Genomic DNA, 20213 nt, shown 5'->3' with positions numbered 1-20213 from the left:
TGGATGCCGGGGTTGCAGTGATGATTAGGTTAATGCTGCCGATCTGGTCAAATAATGTCACAATAATGTCAAAGCCCTTAAAAGGTAATGCTGCGTTATACATTTTTTTTGTTTATTTATATAAATAATTTCTCTTTTGTGTTACTATGGGCCACTGTTTTTGTAAAGAAAAAAAAAAGATTATATCAGTCAGGAATTAGCAGTACAACCTTATTTCTGCATCCCTAAGAATAAAAAAAAAAAAGAAAATGTCATCATTTGTTTCATTGATATGTCACGGGTAACCTTGATTATTTTACTGGCTCGATGCAGTTTTTTTGCATAAACTTTCATTTGCATTATATGCATTTCATATGTAACTGGCTGTGGTTTGAGAATCTGCCTGTACAAAGACCACATTATCATCCTCATTCACCATTGAGTCTTAACCTAAACTGCTTCAGTTGCAAGAGTTGTCTTGCTTGATAAGATCCTCTTTTACTGTCAGTCTTTATAAATTTTTTTTTTTTGCTCTTCCTATCTTATAACGACAAAGAAAGCCTAAGTCTTGATTATCTTTAATTTTTTTTTTTTTTTTTTTGTCAGCCGTTTAAACTGCATGAATGTTTGAGAATCTTTTGTGCCAGTGTGTGTTGTAGAGTTGTGATTGAGTATTTGTGTAAGTTTCATTTTAGGCATCTGGGCAGCATGCTGCCTCTGTTTGTCACTAAGCTAGACTCTGTTTGCTCATTACTCACACGTCTGCCCTGTGTGTGTTTGCAAACCTCCCCGTGCACACAAAGACACACACACAAAACCCAGCTTAATTATACCACCCACTACTGTGATATATGTGATAGAAACCACCATGAAACCCAAAAATTGGAAAGTAGTTTCAGAGGATTAGGCAGGTGAATTGTCCGAGATTGTGTGTAAATTTACTTGCATTGAGCTTGATGATCTTTCAAACTTAAAGGGTTTCGTTTCGTCAAACGTTTTAGTTAATAAGTTGGAATTGTTCATACTGTAGAACACAACGTCTCAGAATCCTAATTGATTACATGTAAGGTATTTCCATACACAGTGAACAGAAATATTTCCTACAGGCACTGATAAACTGAAAGCTCACTTAGGAATAGATTGGTCTGAGTGACCGTGCAGGCAAGATTAAATACATACTTCAGTTATTTGGAGAATACATACTTGAAGAAGAAATGAGGTAATTTGATGGCACTTGGTAGGAAAAGAGAAGGCTTCTTTCAGCGACGTGAAGAGCATGAAGGCATGTGTAAACTTGTTCCTAGATGGTGAGAGTACAAAGGTAGGAATGTCCTGCAAATGTACTTTAAAATATCATTTGCTGGAATAGCCAGTTTATTCAGTTGGTGTTTTCTGCTTTCAGTTACAAAAAAAATAATGTGGAAATTGAGATTTTCTATTAAAATTGATTGTTTAATTTCTCTCCAAATTTTATCATACTATTTCCTCATTTATTGTGTGTATATTTTTTTATGAACACATTCAGCCCCCTGCCGTTCCAGTGACACCTTTTTCTGTTGAATTGTGAAGAGGCCGCTATAAACACAGAGCCAGTCCCAGGCAGACTGTCAGAATACACAACACAGAGGGATGTCGTTCTAACTTGTGCCGTCGCTTGTTGCCATACATGCTTCATATTATCAGTCTGCTATTCTGAGTCTTTGATGCCTATTTAAGTATGTTTAAGTGATGGCCATCCTATATTTAATGGTCCTTTTAACAAATGGCCTCAAACCTTTGCCACCTGTTTTGCTTGTAAGAGTAATATATGTAGGTGAAATTGAGGGTTGCCATGCATGTATTAACAGGATCAATGGACCAAAGGCTCTCAGTGTGTGTCTGATTTGTTTGCTTTGTTCATTAACCCTTGGTCAGATGTCTGACATGTTGCTTTTGCTTTTGTTTGCTCGGAGCTGGAACTTTCTAACCTTATATTTGCCTTATATCTGTTGTCTTTCATGCATTTTTTTTTTCTAAACCTCTGCTTGCCTCTTCTTCTGCTTTGCGTTCCTCTTGTTTGTTTTGTTGCTTATCCCTTTCCTGTCATGTCGTTTTCTACTCTTCACTTTACAGTTTCTACCGCTACTTCTTTCCACTTCAGCTTTCTTCCTGTTATTGCGCCACAAGAAATGCTCACTGAGGTTAGACAAGCCAAAGGAATTGCTTGCTGCTTCTCATCCCCGAATCAAGTTGAATTCTTTCAAGGGAAAAGCATTTTATTTTTTTAAAGAAATGATAAAGAAATTATTTAAAATTTTCCCTGAGTAATACACTCTGGTTACATTCAAAATGCATTTTAATATTATTTTTCCATATGATAGATATGCATCAAAAGGCTCACTCCAACCTCGACCAAAGTCTTTCAGAATCTGGTTCTTTTAATTTGTAATGATAATTCTTGATTAGAGGATTGTGTACGACTAAAATGCATTAAGAATTATGTATGGGTCTAAAATATTTGTCTTTATCACTTGCACATATCATTCACCCGTAGCAAGACACTGAAGTACAAAACGGAACACAATGACCCTGGACATGTGAGTATTTTAGCTCTCCAGTTGCCTGTGGTCTCTCACAGTGTGAGGCTTGGTGAATGGATTCGATATGGGCCACAGTGTGAGCTGGGGGACTCTTCCTTTCAGTGGGGCTACAACAAAAGAGTCATTATGGCCCAGAGTGCAACAGGCTTTATATAATAAGAGCCCTTCACTGGTCCAGCCTCTGCTCTCTATAGCCTCACTGCCACAAGCTACTGTACACGTAGTGTGTCCATGACCAATTACCATTTGTCGTTGGATGAATTCTGTTGTGTCGGTGGTAGCCTCCTTTCTTTTGGTACTTTACTGAAAGTTTTATGATGCTTTGCTCCCACTCAGTAAATGATTAAATGAGTGTTTCTCAACAGGTTTAGTCTGTTTTGGAGTGAAGTTTAGCTCTTTGAATTTGTTTAGCCTTGGAACTTTGACCCAACGACAAATGTTGCTTCGGACCTACTTTTCAAATGCAGCCAATGTAATGAGACCTGTACTTAAAACATTTTGATAATGTGCTAATCCAGTCTGGATTAAGATAAATATGGAACTAGCAAAACTAAACATTTTGCAAATTTACCTTTTTAGTTTTATCATAGACAAGTATAGGCAATGAATCCGATAGTCATATCAGAACAACACAACTATTTGTCATTGATCCACGTTTTTTAAAACATCTGTATTGTATCAAAACAATGATTATTATTATTATTTTTTTTAGATCTTTGATTTAAATTTGTAACTGAAAATATTGTCACATAAAAGATCCACTAGCAAATGTCTATGTTCAAATGTATGAATGGCTGAAAATCCCAAACACTTTGGAAAAAAATGGTTCATTTCAATTTGTCAGGTTTTTTTTGTTTTGCCTCTGTAAAAAGTTGGTGATTGTTGTCTGCCCCTCCATCCTCACATATCATGATTTGCTCAATGAGCTTCCCTTTACCGGTGTGTACACTTTTTATTGAACTTTTAGGCAGAAACCAGACAGTCTGCCTGTTTTTTTTTTTGTGGTGCACACATATAATAAATGTTTTGTCTGATCCAGACAGTGTTTGATTACTCTGTAGCATTCTTTTGTAATGTCAGATGAGTGTCAAGATAGACGCTGCTTCAGCAAAACATCTTAAAAATATGAACCGTGCATTCTCGACAGTAACTCTTTCACTATACTCTATATCAGAGAGCTGAAAGAGTGATGTCTTCACAGAGTCCGGCCCAACTGATGCACACATTTACTTTCTCACAATGCATCCACTCCGGATACTATTTTGAAAATTTCCAGACTGCAATGCATGTGTTAAAATGGCTTATGACAGACACCAGAACCCATTTATCTCTTAGCCTCGACACACATCCGTGCGTGCACACGCACACCCTTTAGAGGCCATGATGAGAGGATATGTGCACCCCCCCCCCCCTTTCATTTCCTGCCAAAAGATGTGTCCTTGGAATCTCTGGGGTTGGGAAAGAAGAAGCCCTTTTAAAGTGTGCACATTCAAATCAACCCTTCTGTTACACGCACAGATGACTACATGTGCGAGCACGTATATGACCCCCACTCTCAGCCTGTGACATCGGTTAGGATTGTATATGAAAGCACGGCTCTGTAAATCAGCCTGTGTGTCAGTTTTCATCTATCTGCAGTGTTTAACTCTGTTCTGTTTTTCTCTGGTTCAGAAAAAGCACCAGACTGTGCCTCTCTTGGGTGCCAGTATCATTGTGCAGTGACTCATGATGGGCCTCGATGCTACTGTAGACATGGTTACGAGGTCGCTGCAGATGGGAAGACATGCAAAGGTGGGTGTTGATTTAGCCAACGCATTCTAGTTTAGCCAACCTAAATCAAAAAGTAATCGTCTGACTGTCTTTTGTATGCGGCAACATGTAAAGAAGACTAGGAATTTCTTTCCGATTATTTGCTTCGGAGAAGACACCTCTGAAAAATGCTGTATACGGATGCTTTTGCACACAAAAAAGTGGCCTAATATAGGAGTATTTTGATAACTGTAATCGCTCCTCGTTTTTGTTGATGAGCTTTTTGTCTTTTGCCTGGCAGATTTCAACGAGTGCGGCGTGTACGGAACATGCAGTCAGACATGCACAAACACAGATGGAAGCTACTCCTGCAGTTGTGTGGAAGGCTACCTGCTGCAGCCGGACAATCGCTCCTGCAAAGCCAAAAATGGTGTGTTAAGACATTAGTACGATGTTAAGGCAATAGGCAACAAACCCATGATCATAGTTTATGTTGGACCAACACAAAGTTGCAGATGATTTCTCTATCTGTGGGGAATAGCTTATATAAGATGATCACATCAGCATGTTGAGACAACCATTTGTTTCTCAATTTTGCAATGAGAGTATGACCTTTGACTCTTCTGCATCTCCTACTTCAAACCATCTCCCTTTCATTTCCTCCATCCCGCCCTCTCGACTCCTCTCTTGTTACCCCTATCCAGAGCCGGTGGGTCGTCTACCTGTTTTGCTGATTGCTAACCTCCATGATATCCGATGCACCTCCCTAAGTAGCTCCATGTCCCGGCTCCCCTCCATCCCCACCAAGCAGACGATGGCTATGGATTTCATCTATGCCGAGGAGACAGTCTGCTGGATAGATGTAGGTGACACTCGTGCTGCCACCCAGCTCAAGTGCGCCAGCATCCAAGACCTGAAGACAGTCAGTAACATCCGCACCATCAACATCACTCTCAGCTTGCATCGTAAGTTGTGGTCTCATTGACATAAATGAGAGAAAAGTCTTATTTAACTGTTGTGGTTTTATCTGGAACCATTATTTTTATCTGACACACTATTGCAAAAAAAAAAATTAAAATTAAAAAAATCCCAAATAATGTTAACTGCTAGTGACAGAGAATAGTTGAAACAGCACTCTCCTTACCTGGTACAGTTGTGAGCTCACCTTGTTTTGAGATTCACATACTTCGGGAATCAAATGGTTGGTTTTGCATCTCTTTGCTCTGACGGATGTTACATGTGAAACAGTACAGCAATGTCGTACAAAGCTGTTCATACCAGGATAAAAATGCCAAGTAAAGACAGAGTACAGCATTATTTTTGTAAAGAACAGTCACACCCTGACTCATCGCTAATCACTCTACTGAAGCAATGAGTATGTTACTGATTTACAGTGATAAGATTCATAATGGGCGCCAATATGCCTGCAGGCATTAGTTTGCACATTTCTTAACCAGCAAACAGTAACCTACTTTTGAGCTTGATTTATGAACAGACTTCTGAATGGGAATACCTATCCCGAAGCTTAGAAATATGTCTTTTTCACTTTTTTCTTCTGATACATGAGTTGAATTGGATCTGTGATTAATATTTAAAGTTTAGCACTCAAGACTCACATTTCAGCATTTCTCTTTCTTACCCTAATCTTTTTCTCCTTTTTGACTGGTTTGGGATCAAATCTGTGCTGAATCCTTAAAGATAATCTACAGCTAAACTTATGTTGCCTAACGTTGTAAAGTAGGCTTATTAATGACAGTAATTTTCCACTTAAACAAATGTTAGGTTTTTGTTGTTACTCTATTTTGAATAGTTAACGGGGTACGGTGGACATTTGTGAATTTAATGCCCTTGAATACACATCCACCACTCACTATAAATACAGCTTTTTAATACAGAAGCTTTGTAAATGTAGAATTTGTGGTGGAGCTGTTGTATTAATTGCACGGGTTCACAGGTTTATTTACCTGAAGACCAATACACCCTTGTTGTAAAAGCTATTGAATGCAGTATTTCAGCCAGTCAAAACAACTAAAATCTTTTTCTTTTGTTCCGAACTTATTTTAGATCCAAATTACCTCAAAATATGATTAAAAACAATTAATGACAATTGCTAAGTTTCAAATTATCCTTAAGCCTTTGTAGATTTTAGACGATTTTCTCACCAATCCAGTGAAACATTAACAGTTTTTGAAGCTCAGGAAGAATTTAAAATATATAACTTTTTTGCTTTTCGGAGCCAGACTTGCAAAATTCACAATTGGCTAAATATCTGGAGGAGAGCTCAGTGATTTTTGCAAGGTTCCATGTAATAAATGTTTTGACATGATTTCTTTTTCTTTTTTTTTTTCATAAGTTCAGTGACTTGAACCATTAGGTTTTAGCGAGTTGGCATGAAGTGGCCCATCTCTTGATCTCCACTGTCTCCGTATTCTTGGATTCTGATATGATGGCATCTGTCATTAGTTTTTCCCAGGAAAATCCTCTGGGCATTTATAAGTCTTCCCAAGTACGGTACATTTTGTCCTAGAAGTTGTGGTGGATAGATAACCGATGTTTGGGCATTGAGTAATAATGGCAACTGACACATCTGGCCAGTGGAGGTAGTGTCTTAACACAGGCCCTCATTGGTAACACCCAAATACAGACACACACACAGGAGCCAACATACACAGCATGTTGCCTCAATTTTAGAGAGTTAGTCATATAATACTGCCATGATTTATCTTTGATTACAAACCAGACAAGCTTTGTGTTTATCCTCCGGGCTTACAGATCTGTTACTCTCTCAGAATGAGGGCCGAAATGTAGTCAAAACATAAAAAGAAAGGGCGTGGGCTTGTGCGCGTGTGCAAATGTGCGTGCACTTGGGAAGCTTTCCCTTGAGAATTAGCCCCAGGCAGGAACGGCAGACATGCGAACAAACAGTAGAGAAGCTGATTGTGGTGTAGACCCTGTGACATGATTAGTAGTTCCTCAGCTCAGATGCATTTCAAATGAGGGTTGTGTAACTGCTGTTACTGCTGATAGATGGGAAAGCTCTGAGTTCCCTGCCAGCTTTAAAAATTGGGTCTTTAAAGCTGATTGATAGACTTTTGACTCCTTCATATCCCACCTTAGTCTTATTGGGTTAGCTTACTGTTTTGAACCTTTGATTCGGTGCTCTGCTCAACTGTCTTCAAAACCAAATGCTTTTATGCATCTAAATCAAAACTGCAGATAAGTTTTGAAGGAAGTGTAAATGCGTCCAGTTCACACTACTAGCAACATGTGTTCTATCAACAAACATGTAAATTAGCCTGGGAAAGAAGCAAATATACACTTACAGAGCGTGACACTAATATTGTCAGTAACAAGAGCTGGAGTTCCACTCACTAGTGTAGCAAATTCGAGGCGATCTGTTGAAAAGCTGCAAAAGAAAAAAAAGTGAACCAGACGTTTCCATAGACCAGTTTGAAGTGAATAGACAAGACACATTAGCGAGGGTGGTGATAAAGACCAAGTTCCTCTGGTTGTAACTCAGTAGAGGTGGGTGGCCTAACCGGAAACAAGAGGTCTTACTTTAAAGAAGAAAATATCAACAATAAAACAAAGACAGATATTTTGTGAACATTCACAAAAAGAAAATGGAGATCTTTGAGATCATATTTAAGGAATTACTTTAATCTCTGTGAATACCTGAGATACTGAATCATCTCTGAGGAAATACCAGTCAGTCACATGAGTTTGTTGTTTTCTCTCTCAGATCGGAAACGGCTTTGCCAGGTCAAACGCAATGGGTAAAGTTGTTTCCCCTAAACTGTGTAAAGTCTTCTTCAAACAGTTAAAAACGAATCACATAACACATAGCAAACGTACACAGTTACCTCTCATGGGCTTTTTTTTCAGTTTTGAAATCTAATAATTCTAACCTTGACCAAGATGCGTTTGTGGTGCAAATCCAAGACTTTAAACCACAAGCCACATCAGCCTTCTGGGATGCAGATTATAAATGTGGCATTTTATGAATTAATAAGCTGTCTTTAAACTCACCACTTTGCACCTCAACATAAAAGTGAAGACAAATTTGCTGAATTGGGAAAATACGGTAATTTCCAGTAGACGAAGGGATCTGTTGGGTAGAGTGGGCAGAGGGGTGGAAGCGAGAGGGGCTCTGAAAGAAGAACTTCATTGGAGCTGAAAGGAATGATAAAATGAGAGGGAGAAAGAGAAGGTAGTGATTTGTTGTACCTTAGGGTTCTGTAGGGGTGTGTGTGTTTCTGTCTGCTTGTGGTCATGCAGATGGTATTTACACTCTGTTGGGTTATGTCAGCCTGAGCAGTCTCTAAATTTGTCTGGCTGTCTCAGATCCTGTCCACTTACGTTAGTTTAACGGCATTCTTAGCTCGCACTAACCCAAATACCTTAGACACGTGTATCTAATATTTAGTAGGACTAGCTTTAATGAATTGGGACTGGATGTTTTTCACTACTATTAACTACCTCAATGGGCGGTTATTTATTGTTTTGTAACATAGCTGTTTGCTTTAAACATGATTCACAAGATCGTGTCCTTCACGATTTGTCAATTTTCTCTTCTTGAGGGTGAACTTTCAATAAACCTATCATATTATTGATGTCAACATGGTTTCTCTGCCTGCTGGGCTCCGTGTTTAAAACAAGCAGGGCTCCGGTGTACTTGTAAAAGTAAGCTTAACAGACTTGGCGTTAGGTGCAGGGTTTTAAGCAGGGCTCGCACAAACATGATGATTTATTGCTTCAGAGAGCCTGAGACAGCAGGGCAGATAAGTAGATGAGGGTTCCAGATGTGGCCTGCTCGGTCGGCATGTGATTCCCCGACTGGAAAGATAAAAGGAGCAGAGCCTTCCAGTCCCATCCTCTACACCATCTGCACGGAACCTCGCAGCAGGCACCAGCACATCCGAACATATCTGTTTGTACATTGTCAAGTCTTCCTTGCTTTCCTTTTCTTGGGTCTTTGAGAATTCAGAATACATCTGTACATGGGAAGTCTTTTATCATTTCTGTACAAAAATCTGTGTACCTTTGAGTTTATGGTTGTACTTCTAGATTTGAATGCATTTATTTAAACAAAGCCTTTCCATATGATTTTGTCACCTTCATGCAAATGGCTCAACCATTTTAGCTGGGACCTAGATTTTGGCCTCCATTTCTTTTCCCTTTTTTTTTTTTTTTCTCTTTTTTTTTTTCTTTTTTAACCATGGGTGAAATCATGTCATGATACCCTTGCAATCGAACCTTCTCTCCCCAGCCAATACTCTCTCATTTTTCACCTTTAGCAGTGTGGGATTCAGCGGTGTTATAACTGTTTGGAATAACTGCCCTTGAAATATGTGGGATCACTATGGGAATATCATAAATTGCTGAGCTCCAGAACTGTGCTCTTGAGAGGTCAAAGAGGTTTTTGTGCAGAATAATAGGATCATCTTGGTACAGAGAGGATTATGGAAGCCGGATGATCACTATTCTTTACTGCTTTACAATAACATGTAAATACTTGCCCTGACTTGCGACTAGAGGAAGTGGCATTAAAGCATAAATTCTGTGGTGCTCCTTATGAGCTTAGGTGCTGGTGGGTGACTATTTTGAAGAACTAAATATTCTGTGGTCCTGTGAGTAAATATCAGTTCTACTTTGGTGGAAGGCATATTTGTTGTTGATAGTGAGACACCCTAAGTTTGTGAAACGTTTCCTCAGAGTAGTGTGAACAGGTAGGTGTTACAGGCAGGAAGAGAAAATGGGTCGTGAGGGTAGGGTGGTTAGATGAGAAGAAAGGCATGGGTTCATTCAGTTTCCCAGCAAAGTTTCCATTTACCAGAAGCAGCATGAGGGAAGACGTCAACAGAGCAGTTGGCTCTCTGGATAGGGGGGGGTCCACACTTGTTGCACAATGCAGTAGTTACTCAGTTGCACAACTTTCTCTTTGCTCTGTATATAAGTCTAATGAGTTCCTTGTTCAGCCAGGCTTCCAGCTGGACTTCTATAGAAGAGTAAGCTTACACCAATGGGGATATCACTCTCCCATCTTACTCCACAGCAGTTTTTTATTTTTTTTTAATTTCCATAATCTTAATTTTGATGCTTAGGTTGTCTGTTATGTTGCTGACTTTCAAAGATTTTGTTCAGCTTGGAGACACACTGCGGACACCAGAAACGTTCTCCTTAACTGTACACAAATCGTGACTTCAAGCATTCTTTCAGTCCCACGTAGCGCTTGTATTTCTGAAGCTCTGGGTATGTTTGGTAAGAGGTGTGGAAGTTTTCTGAATTGAGCCCAGATGTGGCTGTGCTCTGTTGTGTAACTTTGAGCTGCATTGTAGAAGGTTCGAGTGCAGGCTTTTCTTTTTTCTTTTTTCTTTTTTGTGAATGACCAACTATTCTGGACAGCCAGTTCTATGTCGGCAGTGTTACACCCCTCTCATGCATTCCAACAACAAAGGAAAGAAAAATGTGGTTACTTTATTAGTCTATGTCTGAGTAGTTATCCTCGGTTATGTGTGTGTGCCTGCTTTTAAAGGACATACAGTGGCAGCTGTTAAAGCAACACCCTCTTTCCATAAAGATCTTCAACTGAAACGCTTCCTCTTTCTAAATTGTCTCTGATGTTACGTTTCTATACCACCTTATATTGGGTGTAAGGGCTCACAGAAAGATTTGATGAACGTGAGGATGTTGAAGGGTCCTTGGGCCTTCAAATATTTAAGAGCCACCGCCATCATCCATCCATTTTCCATACCATCTCATCCTGTTCAGCCTATCCCAGCTTGCCAGTCAATCACAGGGCCAACTTATACGATGCTCTTTCTTTCACCAAGGCAAGTTTAGCATGCGTGGGACAAACATTTAAGAAGAACACACAGAATGGCCCCAGCTTAGATACAAACCGCAAACCTTCTTGCTGTTAGGCGGCAGTGCTAACCACCACTCCACCACCAACATGAATCAAATGTTGCTCCCTCCGTTTGATCACAAATGGCTGAAAAATCTTTTTTATACTAAAGTTGTTCTGGCATTTTGTATTTGGTCAGTACCTTATCAAGATATTTGATGTTGTGTTTTCCTTTAATTAGTCACCATTTTGTATGTTTGCCCTGTACTGTAAGTGAGGTCTCTTTCTTTTTATGGGTTGAAGTCTAAACTTTCTTTGTACTTTTATCCGTAAAGAAACTACTAAGTCATACTTCATTAAACTTGGTGGAGAGTGCAGCATAGGCAACTGGTCTCTCCTCTGTTATTCCAGTAGTCTGCTTCGGGACTACTGTCTACTAGTCTTCTTTGGAATCATAAAAACCTGGCATTAAAATGTCTTTGTCAACTGCAACATTCAGTATTTCAGATAAGTAAGTCTTCCATACTATATGTAAAAAATCACTCTCTATAAGGACGCCCTGTGTTAATCAAGTCCATTTCGTGGTGTTCAGCTAACAAAGTGCAGGGCTTCACCTCACTCTCATGCTGTAACTTTATATGTTTAATTTCCTTCCCCATGCTCTGCCTTTATCAAACATAAGTGGAGTGCTGGTAGTACACAGCCTGGCAGGTTATAGGAGCACATTAATTCAGTGCTTTTATATTTATGTGTAAAGGGAGTGAGTAGTCTTAAGGAGAATATCAGAGCATCTTAAAAAATAATTAAAAAAGAGGTTTTGACATAATCCTTATACTTGCCCAAGAGTTATATCACTGTGCTCAGATGATTGCATTTTTTAACGATTCTATTTTGTACACTTTTCTTCTCTCCCCTTCCCCCATCTGCTTCTATCAGATGTAGAGCAGATGGCTATAGACTGGCTGACTGGAAACTTCTATTTTGTCGATGACGTGGACGACCGGGTTTTTGTTTGCAACAAGAACGGCCAGACTTGTGTGACCCTGCTGGACCAAGAACTGTACAACCCTAAAGGCATCGCACTGGATCCGACTATGGGGTTTGTATTTTACCCCAACGTAGTTGACTTTGCATTACTGCCCAAGCAGTGCATGAGAAGAAAACGATGTCCTATGATCAGACAAGGTGCTGACCAAGCATGCAAGCAAAAGTGGAACACTTCCTCCCGACAGAAACCTAGACGAATGCTTGAAAACCACGTAAAAACTTGAATGTCGGCTGTTTCTGTTTCCTGATGTTGACAAGATGGCACTTGATGTAGTTCCCCTTTTCCAAAGAATCAATTCTCTTTTTTTCCACCCTATCCTGGAAATAATTTTAATTTCAGCATAATGACTAACATAGATTGCTCAGTTGTGGTAAATTGCACAAGGTCAAGCTAAAGTGAAACTTCAGGTCAAAGAACAGTTATTGTCAATAACTGTGCCAGTTCTGCAATCCTATCATTTCTTCTTGTCAATTCAATTCCTATTTACCATCCTCTCCCTTCTGCTCCTCTGTTACAGTAAAGTGTTCTTCACAGACTATGGGTCTACACCACGGGTGGAGCGCTGCGACATGGACGGTCAGAACCGCACAAAGCTTGTGGACAGTAAGATCGTCTTCCCCCACGGTATCACTCTGGACCTGGTTAACCGACTGGTGTACTGGGCTGACGCCTACTTGGACTACATTGAAGTGGTTGACTATGAGGGCAAAAACCGACACACCATCATCCAGGGTCTGCTGGTGAGGTTTCAGGGATGGTTGGATAGGTTTTCATAAAAAAATATCCTTGAATATCCTAGAACATTATTAAATAGTGTTGAACTTTACAGAATTGCAGTTGCTCAGAGTCTTCGCGGATTACTCTTCCAGGCTATCACATAAAACATGTGTTTCCCAAATGTGTACCACCACCGATTTAATGTCATGATCTTTAGAAAGCAGCTCTGCTTTCCAGTTGTCTCCTGCGTATCTAGACGAACAAAGTATGCCTCTACTGGGACAAAGCGTTTTTATTGCCTTGAAGGATATTACTGAAAGACTTATTTTCTTGGCTAGTGCCTTTCTAAACTTATTAGTCTGGCTCTAGCAATGCTTGGCTTTAACTTCTAGTGGAGTAATGATCTTAATGAAATCTGGACGGTGGTGGTGTTTGTGTGTTAGCGATAGGGGGAAGTAATATGATCCCAAACCATACATCTTTCTGACATTAGAGTAGAGCTGCACAGAATGGACCCTTAAGAAAGTAAAACCTCCCTCTCTGTTTGACAGCAGATAGAAGTACAGCAGTTATGCTGGCCTGTGCCAAGTTTACTCAAGTTTTCTCTCTCTGTCTTCGTCTCTGTGCTTGTCTGTCTTTTAAAAAAAAAAAACATGATCTCTTTGGTACTAATAAGATATTTGTATAAAAGTTTCAGTATGCTGTATTTGCCAGGCAGCGTTCAAGATAGAAATGTGCACAAAAATGACATGCAATTAGTCACACAGCCTGAACTTACTGTGAGTCAGTGTTTTCAGTATCCTACAAGGAGACATTTTAGGTTTTCTGCTTCACTGTTTTTTTTGTTTTGTTCACGTGTTGCAGATTGAGCACCTCTATGGACTGACTGTATTTGAGAACTATCTCTATGCCACAAACTCAGATGAAGGCAACCTCAACCCCAAGACCAGCGTGATTCGAGTGAATCGCTTCAACAGTTCTGACTTTCTGGTGGTGACTCGTTTAGATCGGGGAGCTGCACTGCACGTGTACCACCAGAGACGGCAACCTCAAGGTTTGCAGCGCGTCTTATAGCTTGGCTGTCGGTGTAACATCTGATCTCTGTCTGTAAACGAACAGTAACAACAACTGATACTCATTTTACATGTATCTGTACATGCAGTTAATGTGTTCTCCCTTTCCTCCTCAGTACGCAGTCACGCATGTGCCCTGGATCAGTTTGGAAAGGCTGGAGGTTGCTCTGACATTTGCTTGCTGAGCAATAGCCACAAGACCCGTACCTGCCGCTGTCGCTCTGGGTTCAGCCTCGGCAGCGATGGCAAATCCTGCAAGAGTGAGTATCAAGGCCAAGGAAAAGAAAAATAATAATAATTTGACCTGACATATGGAAATGCCAACAAAATCCTTGCTAGAAGTAAGGGCATTAATATATGAACCATGTCTGTTTCATCTTTTGTCTCTGCAGAACCAGATCACGAGTTATTCTTGCTGTACGGAAAGGGTCGTCCTGGAATCATTAGGGGAATGGACATGAATGCAAAGGTGCCTGATGAATATATGATTCCCATTGAGAACCTGATGAACCCCCGAGCTCTGGATTTTCATGCTGCTAGTGAATTCATCTACTTTGCTGATGCCACTAGCTACATTATTGGTCGACAGAAGATAGATGGCACAGAGAGAGACACCATTCTGAAGGACGGTAAGGAGGAAGCTACCCCTTTGCAGAGGATTTTGGAAACCATCTTTTTTTTCCCCTCTCCTCTTTTTCTTTTTTTTTTCTCTTTGTAAATTCAGCCTCTTTCAAAAGAATTTAGGATAGAACTTCTGGAAGTTATTCCGTATCAATTTCACTTCATCCTGGGTTGGCTAGCTATTAGTTCCTTTTTCACATTGGCTTATTTTGCGTATCTCAGGTATTCACACGGTAGAGGGAATAGCGGTGGACTGGATGGGAGGTAATCTCTACTGGACAGATGATGGACCAAAGAAGACTATCAGTGTTGCCAGGTTGGAAAAGGCTTCACAGACCCGCAAGACTCTCATTGAAGGAAAGATGAGCCATCCTCGCGCCATTGTTGTGGACCCACAGCATGGGTAAGGCATTAGAGGGAAGAGAATGTGTGCTGTGATATTGCAATGTGATGATTGTTTTTATTTATTTTTTTCTTATAAATGCTCCAGGTATGATGTGTGGGTGCAGCAGCATTCTGTAGTGGGAGAGGATGGTCTCAGGGTTTGACTGTGGCTGTGTGGGGAGCTGGCACTGCCGCTCTTTGTTAAACTCTCAGGATGTGTGTGTGCGTACATGTGTGGGAGGAGGTCTGTTTTCAAGAGATTTTTGGATACTCCTTCCTTGTTTTTGCTGTGAGATTTTCCATCACGGTATCGCAGCTCGAAAGTTCATTCATGACATTTGCAGCTCTCCCAGGAATGTCTTATCTCGCATCACATTTGAATGTGGCGATACCTCTTCTCCTTTCCCAGATGGATGTACTGGACCGACTGGGAGGAGGATCCCACAGAGAGCAACAGAGGGAAGATCAAGAAAGCTTGGATGGATGGTTCACATCACCAAGTGTTCCTGACCAGCAAAACAGTGTTGTGGCCCAATGGCTTGAGCTTGGACATTCCTCAGGGCATCTTGTACTGGGTGGATGCTTATTACGACCGTATCGAGTTGGTTTATCTCAACACCACTGAGCGAAAGGTCGGTGTTGTTCTGAGAATATACAGTATTTACTGCGTTTTTTGTCTTGCCTCGTTGTGTTTTTATTTGTGCTTTATTTTGCACAGAAGAGCTGCTCATTGTTTACTTCATTTTGAGATGTGATCCCTCTCTGTTTCCTGAATTAACAGGTTGTGTATGAGGGCCAGGAGCTTAACCATGCCTTCGGCTTATGCCATTACAAGCAATTTCTGTTTTGGAATGAGTACCGTGGTGGTAGCGTCTACAAACTGGACCAGGACACTAAGACTGTTACTTTACTCCGCAATGAGAGACCACCCATATTTGAAATTAGAGTGTATGATGCACACCAACAGCAAGGTATGTTCCCCTTACTACCTAACTGTCTTATACCATGCTAGTATGTATATTATGACAATGCTTCTTTCTTGGTTTCTGTTTTTGTTTAGGCTCCAATGCATGTCGAGTAAACAATGGCGGCTGTAGCAGTCTGTGCCTTGCTATTCCGAATGGCAGGTCCTGTGGATGTGCTGATGACCAAATCCTTGCTGTTGATAGTGTCACCTGCAAAGGTACATAGTTGCTGTACCGGAAAATAAGTTTCACTTATAAAATAACTGTGGAGGCCTGTGGAAAACTGGCTGGACTTTCAATGTGCAAACTGTATTCAACCATTTCTTTTTCAAATACGGGGAGGAGTTTTGAAGAAACTGCAAACGTTTTTTATGTACTTTCGAGAGGGACAAAAAGCTTTGTTTTGTTTCAGTGCTCTGTTCGTGTCTCAATGACCCATTTGTTTCCACTCCCAACCCTGATCTCATCTCTAGCCAACCCCTCCTACGTGCCCCCGCCCCAGTGCCAGCCAGGAGAGTTTGCCTGCAAGAACAACCGCTGCATCCAAGAGCGCTGGAAATGTGACGGGGACAATGATTGTCTGGACAACAGCGATGAAGCCCTCGATCTCTGCCGTAAGTGTGCTGCCATGGTTACACAGCAACACACAGCTGAATAACAGTCTGGTTGGACGGTCTTGGCTAACGCAAACTGACAGAGCACAAACTAAAGTTTCCAAGGTTTTAATCTTTCAATACAATGTGTTGTGTTATTTCGGCTGCCAACTGAGGCAATACCTAGAAGAAAGGACTCATATTTGTCTTAGATATTCTTTATGTGTCTAATTTAGAGTGGCACTCTCAAAGGGTTATTAAGGTAATTTATCAGACTGGATAGCATATCAAAGGTAACACTGTGCGCTCTATGAATAAAGACTGTGACTTAAGAAGGAAATTAAACATTTTTACGTTTACGTTTTTTTCCACCAGACCAGCACACCTGCCCAGCTGACCGTTTCAAGTGCCAAAACAACCGCTGTATCCCCCTGCGATGGCTGTGTGATGGTGACAATGACTGTGGCAATGACGAGGATGAATCCAACACCACCTGCTCTGGTATATACAACTGGACTGTGTGGTTTATACATAGTGTTTTGTTGTTTTTATCTGTTTTGTTGCTATGGAAGACAGGAGATTTGATTTTTTTTTTTTTTCATTATTTGATTGAGGCTTTATACTGTTGATTAGAAAGATTTAGTCTTGACTATTGGCATCGTATTGTCAAAACATCTGTAAATACCTGTGAAAACTGGCAGGGAGATTCCTGATTTTGTAAATGAAGATATTATAACCATCATCTGATCTGAGAATGTTTGTTGGGTAAAGGATTGATTTTTCAAATGCAGTATGCAGAAAAAAAGTGAGATTAAGTTAAAAAAAACAAAACATAAAGGTGTGTTTACAAGATCAGCTTGTTTTTCATCAAATTTATTTAAGTTACAGTTTAATTCAGTTTATTTACATAGCACAAATTCAACATATGCACTTTAAACATGGAATATGTAAGTCAATTCATAATCAAACTGGATTCTAATTGACTATGGGGTGAATGTGATTGTTGTTTGTCTCGATTGTCTCGTGCACCCCGTCTCTCATCCAATCACAGCTGGGATAGACTCCAGCCCTCCAGCAACTCTGAATTGAATTAAGCGTATATAGACGATGAATGGATAAATCAAACTATAATCCAGTTTGCTGTAATCCAATTATCAATAAAATCAATTATTATTGTCTGAGTTTTAAACGACATAGTCATAGTGCAGAGAGAAATTCTGTACTAAATAAATGCAACAACTGCCAGCATTTCAGCAGACATGCCCACGAGGCTGTTTTGATCTGTGACATCAGTAATAGTCGTCTGGAACCCAGTGACGCTCCATTTGGTTCTTTTGTACGAACCATTTTGGGTCTTTAATTTTTTTTCTCTTTCTAATCCGTCTCTGCAAGCTTGAATATTGAGTCGAAGATACTGCAAAAACATGAAGACTTTTTTAATGCGCTTAACTCTTTTCTGCCATGTTTCTCTACTAGCACGTACATGCCCGCCGAACCAGTACCCCTGTGCCAGTGGACGCTGCATTCCTATCTCCTGGACATGTGACCTGGATGATGACTGTGGCGATCGCTCAGATGAACCCGATTCCTGTGGTGAGCCTTTCCCACACTTTCATATTGTTTCTATTGCTTGACAATAACATGGTTTATCATAGGTAAAATTAATGAATCTTATGTTTTGTCTCATGTTCTTTATCCCAGCCTATCCAACCTGCTTCCCTCTAACTCAGTTCACTTGCGCCAACGGCCGCTGCATCAATATCAACTGGCGCTGTGACAATGGTATCACCTTCCCTCAGCTTCCAGAAAGCTTGAAAACGATCAAATAGGCAAAAAATCAACTGAGAAAATGTCTTATGTGTGCCTGTATGCAGACAATGACTGCGGGGATAACAGTGATGAAGCAGGCTGCAGCCACTCTTGTTCGAGTGTACAATTTAAATGTAACAGTGGCCGCTGCATCCCAGAGTACTGGACCTGTGACGGCGACAATGACTGTGGAGACTACAGTGACGAAACTCATGCCAACTGTACCAACAAGTGTAAGAAACAACAACAGCAGACGGTTTTTGGCTCTGTTCTAAATTTTTTGTCATGCGAAAGTTCATGTGTCAGTCTTTTTTAAAGTTTTACCTGCTTTACTTTCTTAAGTTTTAGTTGATGTATGTCGTGTTTGTTAACGACCTAATTGAAGCTCTCATCACATAGTATATTATATGTCACCATAAAGATGCAATCTTCCTCCTCTCTTTACCGTTTCTGCTGCGCTACATGATCCCACTTGCCTGTTGGCTTCTATTCATCTTTTACTGCCACTCCTGTCTGTTGCTCTGTTCAGGATGTGATGATCTTTTTGTGGTTGGATAGCAATTCAATTCTTTCATGGTCCCTACAAATGTCACAGTTGTTTTGACTTGTCTGTGGTGATATGAATTTTCATGTTTACAGTTTTAAATGGCTGATGGGTTAGGAATTCTGAGGAATTTCAGATTTGGCTGCATCAGAATGATGGCTATGTTTACATGGCAAGCAATATTCTGATATTAACCTGGTTAAGAGCTTACTCTGAATAAAACACTACAGCGTAAACAGAATAATCTGATTACTTTAACAGAAGTAGGGTCATATATGGAGTAAGCAATATTTTAGATAAGCCATGTGGAATATGCCAATCTTATTCGAATTATGTGGATATTTATACAACTTAAGTGCAATAGAATAGAAGAAGAAGAAAAAGAAAAATACTTTATTCATCCCCCACTGGGGGAAATTCAAATAGCATGTCTTATCAAAGTTTTCACAAGTTCTTGCTTATTTTTTTCCTTTTTTTATATATTTTTATATTTTTATATATATATAAGAACACCCTCACTTGTTTAGGATTTGTTTTCATAGATTTCGTAGATTTGGTTTATCACAGGATCTGGCAACACTTTTTCAATTAAGCACAGAGAAGAACGGCTGTAGTGAAAAAAAGACATATTTCAGATGAGGGAGAAACCCGAGTTGGCTAAAGCTCAGTGTATTATGGATGGATATTGATTTAATTAAGACTTTAAATGTGTACAAACATTGCAGTCACATAGGGGGATGTAATGTGAGCATAAGTCATTACTCAGACTATGCTCTGTAACGTGTAAACAGGGATATGAATTAGACAACCTATGTGCAACTCTTGTAAACATGATCAGATTATTTGGTTATATAGATTAATTAATTATCACCATGTACATGTAGCCATTTTTGCACACTTTCTTAAGCTACTAGTCTGCCCAAGAAACATAAGCTTTGTACATTAAGTGTTCTGATGCTGTACATAATGTTGGATCCATGCAATAAGGCTAGCCCACTTAAGTCCCAGCATGCAAAACTGGGGTCAGCTTGACCTGCTGATCTAATCTGTGCTCTGTGCTCTGTTGTGTGTGTATGTCTGACTGTGCGTGTCTTTGTGGGCTCTCTTAGCCTGCTGTCTGGAAGCTATTAGTGAAAAAAAGCAACACTATCCACTTCCCCTCCCGCATGTTATAGTGCAGTGCTGAAAGGTCCCAGTTTCCATTTCCTGTTTTAACTTGCCAAGCACTGACTTTTGTCATGAGGGGATGTCATTATGCCACCTCCACAGTGGTGCCTCTAATTTCCCTTGGACATCAGAGAGATG

General features: G+C 40.1%; 1 protein-coding gene across 1 annotated transcript in view; it reads left to right on the top strand.

The window, feature by feature from the left end:
• LOC142390903 (low-density lipoprotein receptor-related protein 1-like) overlaps positions 1-20213 on the top strand; it is an 85096-nt gene that overhangs the window by 26771 nt on the left and 38112 nt on the right. Inside the window, exons 4-20 of the mRNA XM_075476766.1 lie at positions 4230-4349; positions 4609-4737; positions 5012-5272; positions 12091-12253; positions 12720-12942; positions 13784-13973; positions 14109-14252; positions 14385-14621; positions 14836-15016; positions 15407-15629; positions 15779-15968; positions 16058-16180; positions 16436-16576; positions 16931-17056; positions 18032-18148; positions 18257-18337; positions 18430-18597. Coding sequence (XP_075332881.1) covers positions 4230-4349; positions 4609-4737; positions 5012-5272; positions 12091-12253; positions 12720-12942; positions 13784-13973; positions 14109-14252; positions 14385-14621; positions 14836-15016; positions 15407-15629; positions 15779-15968; positions 16058-16180; positions 16436-16576; positions 16931-17056; positions 18032-18148; positions 18257-18337; positions 18430-18597 — 2817 coding nt within the window. The remainder of the gene's footprint in view (positions 1-4229; positions 4350-4608; positions 4738-5011; positions 5273-12090; positions 12254-12719; positions 12943-13783; positions 13974-14108; positions 14253-14384; positions 14622-14835; positions 15017-15406; positions 15630-15778; positions 15969-16057; positions 16181-16435; positions 16577-16930; positions 17057-18031; positions 18149-18256; positions 18338-18429; positions 18598-20213) is intronic.

This window comes from Odontesthes bonariensis, chromosome 10, assembly GCF_027942865.1.
Source record: "Odontesthes bonariensis isolate fOdoBon6 chromosome 10, fOdoBon6.hap1, whole genome shotgun sequence".
Classification (NCBI taxonomy): Eukaryota; Metazoa; Chordata; class Actinopteri; order Atheriniformes; family Atherinopsidae; genus Odontesthes; species Odontesthes bonariensis.
The sequence above is the reverse complement of the archived record's forward strand: the minus strand, read 5'-3'. Positions and strand labels throughout refer to the sequence as shown.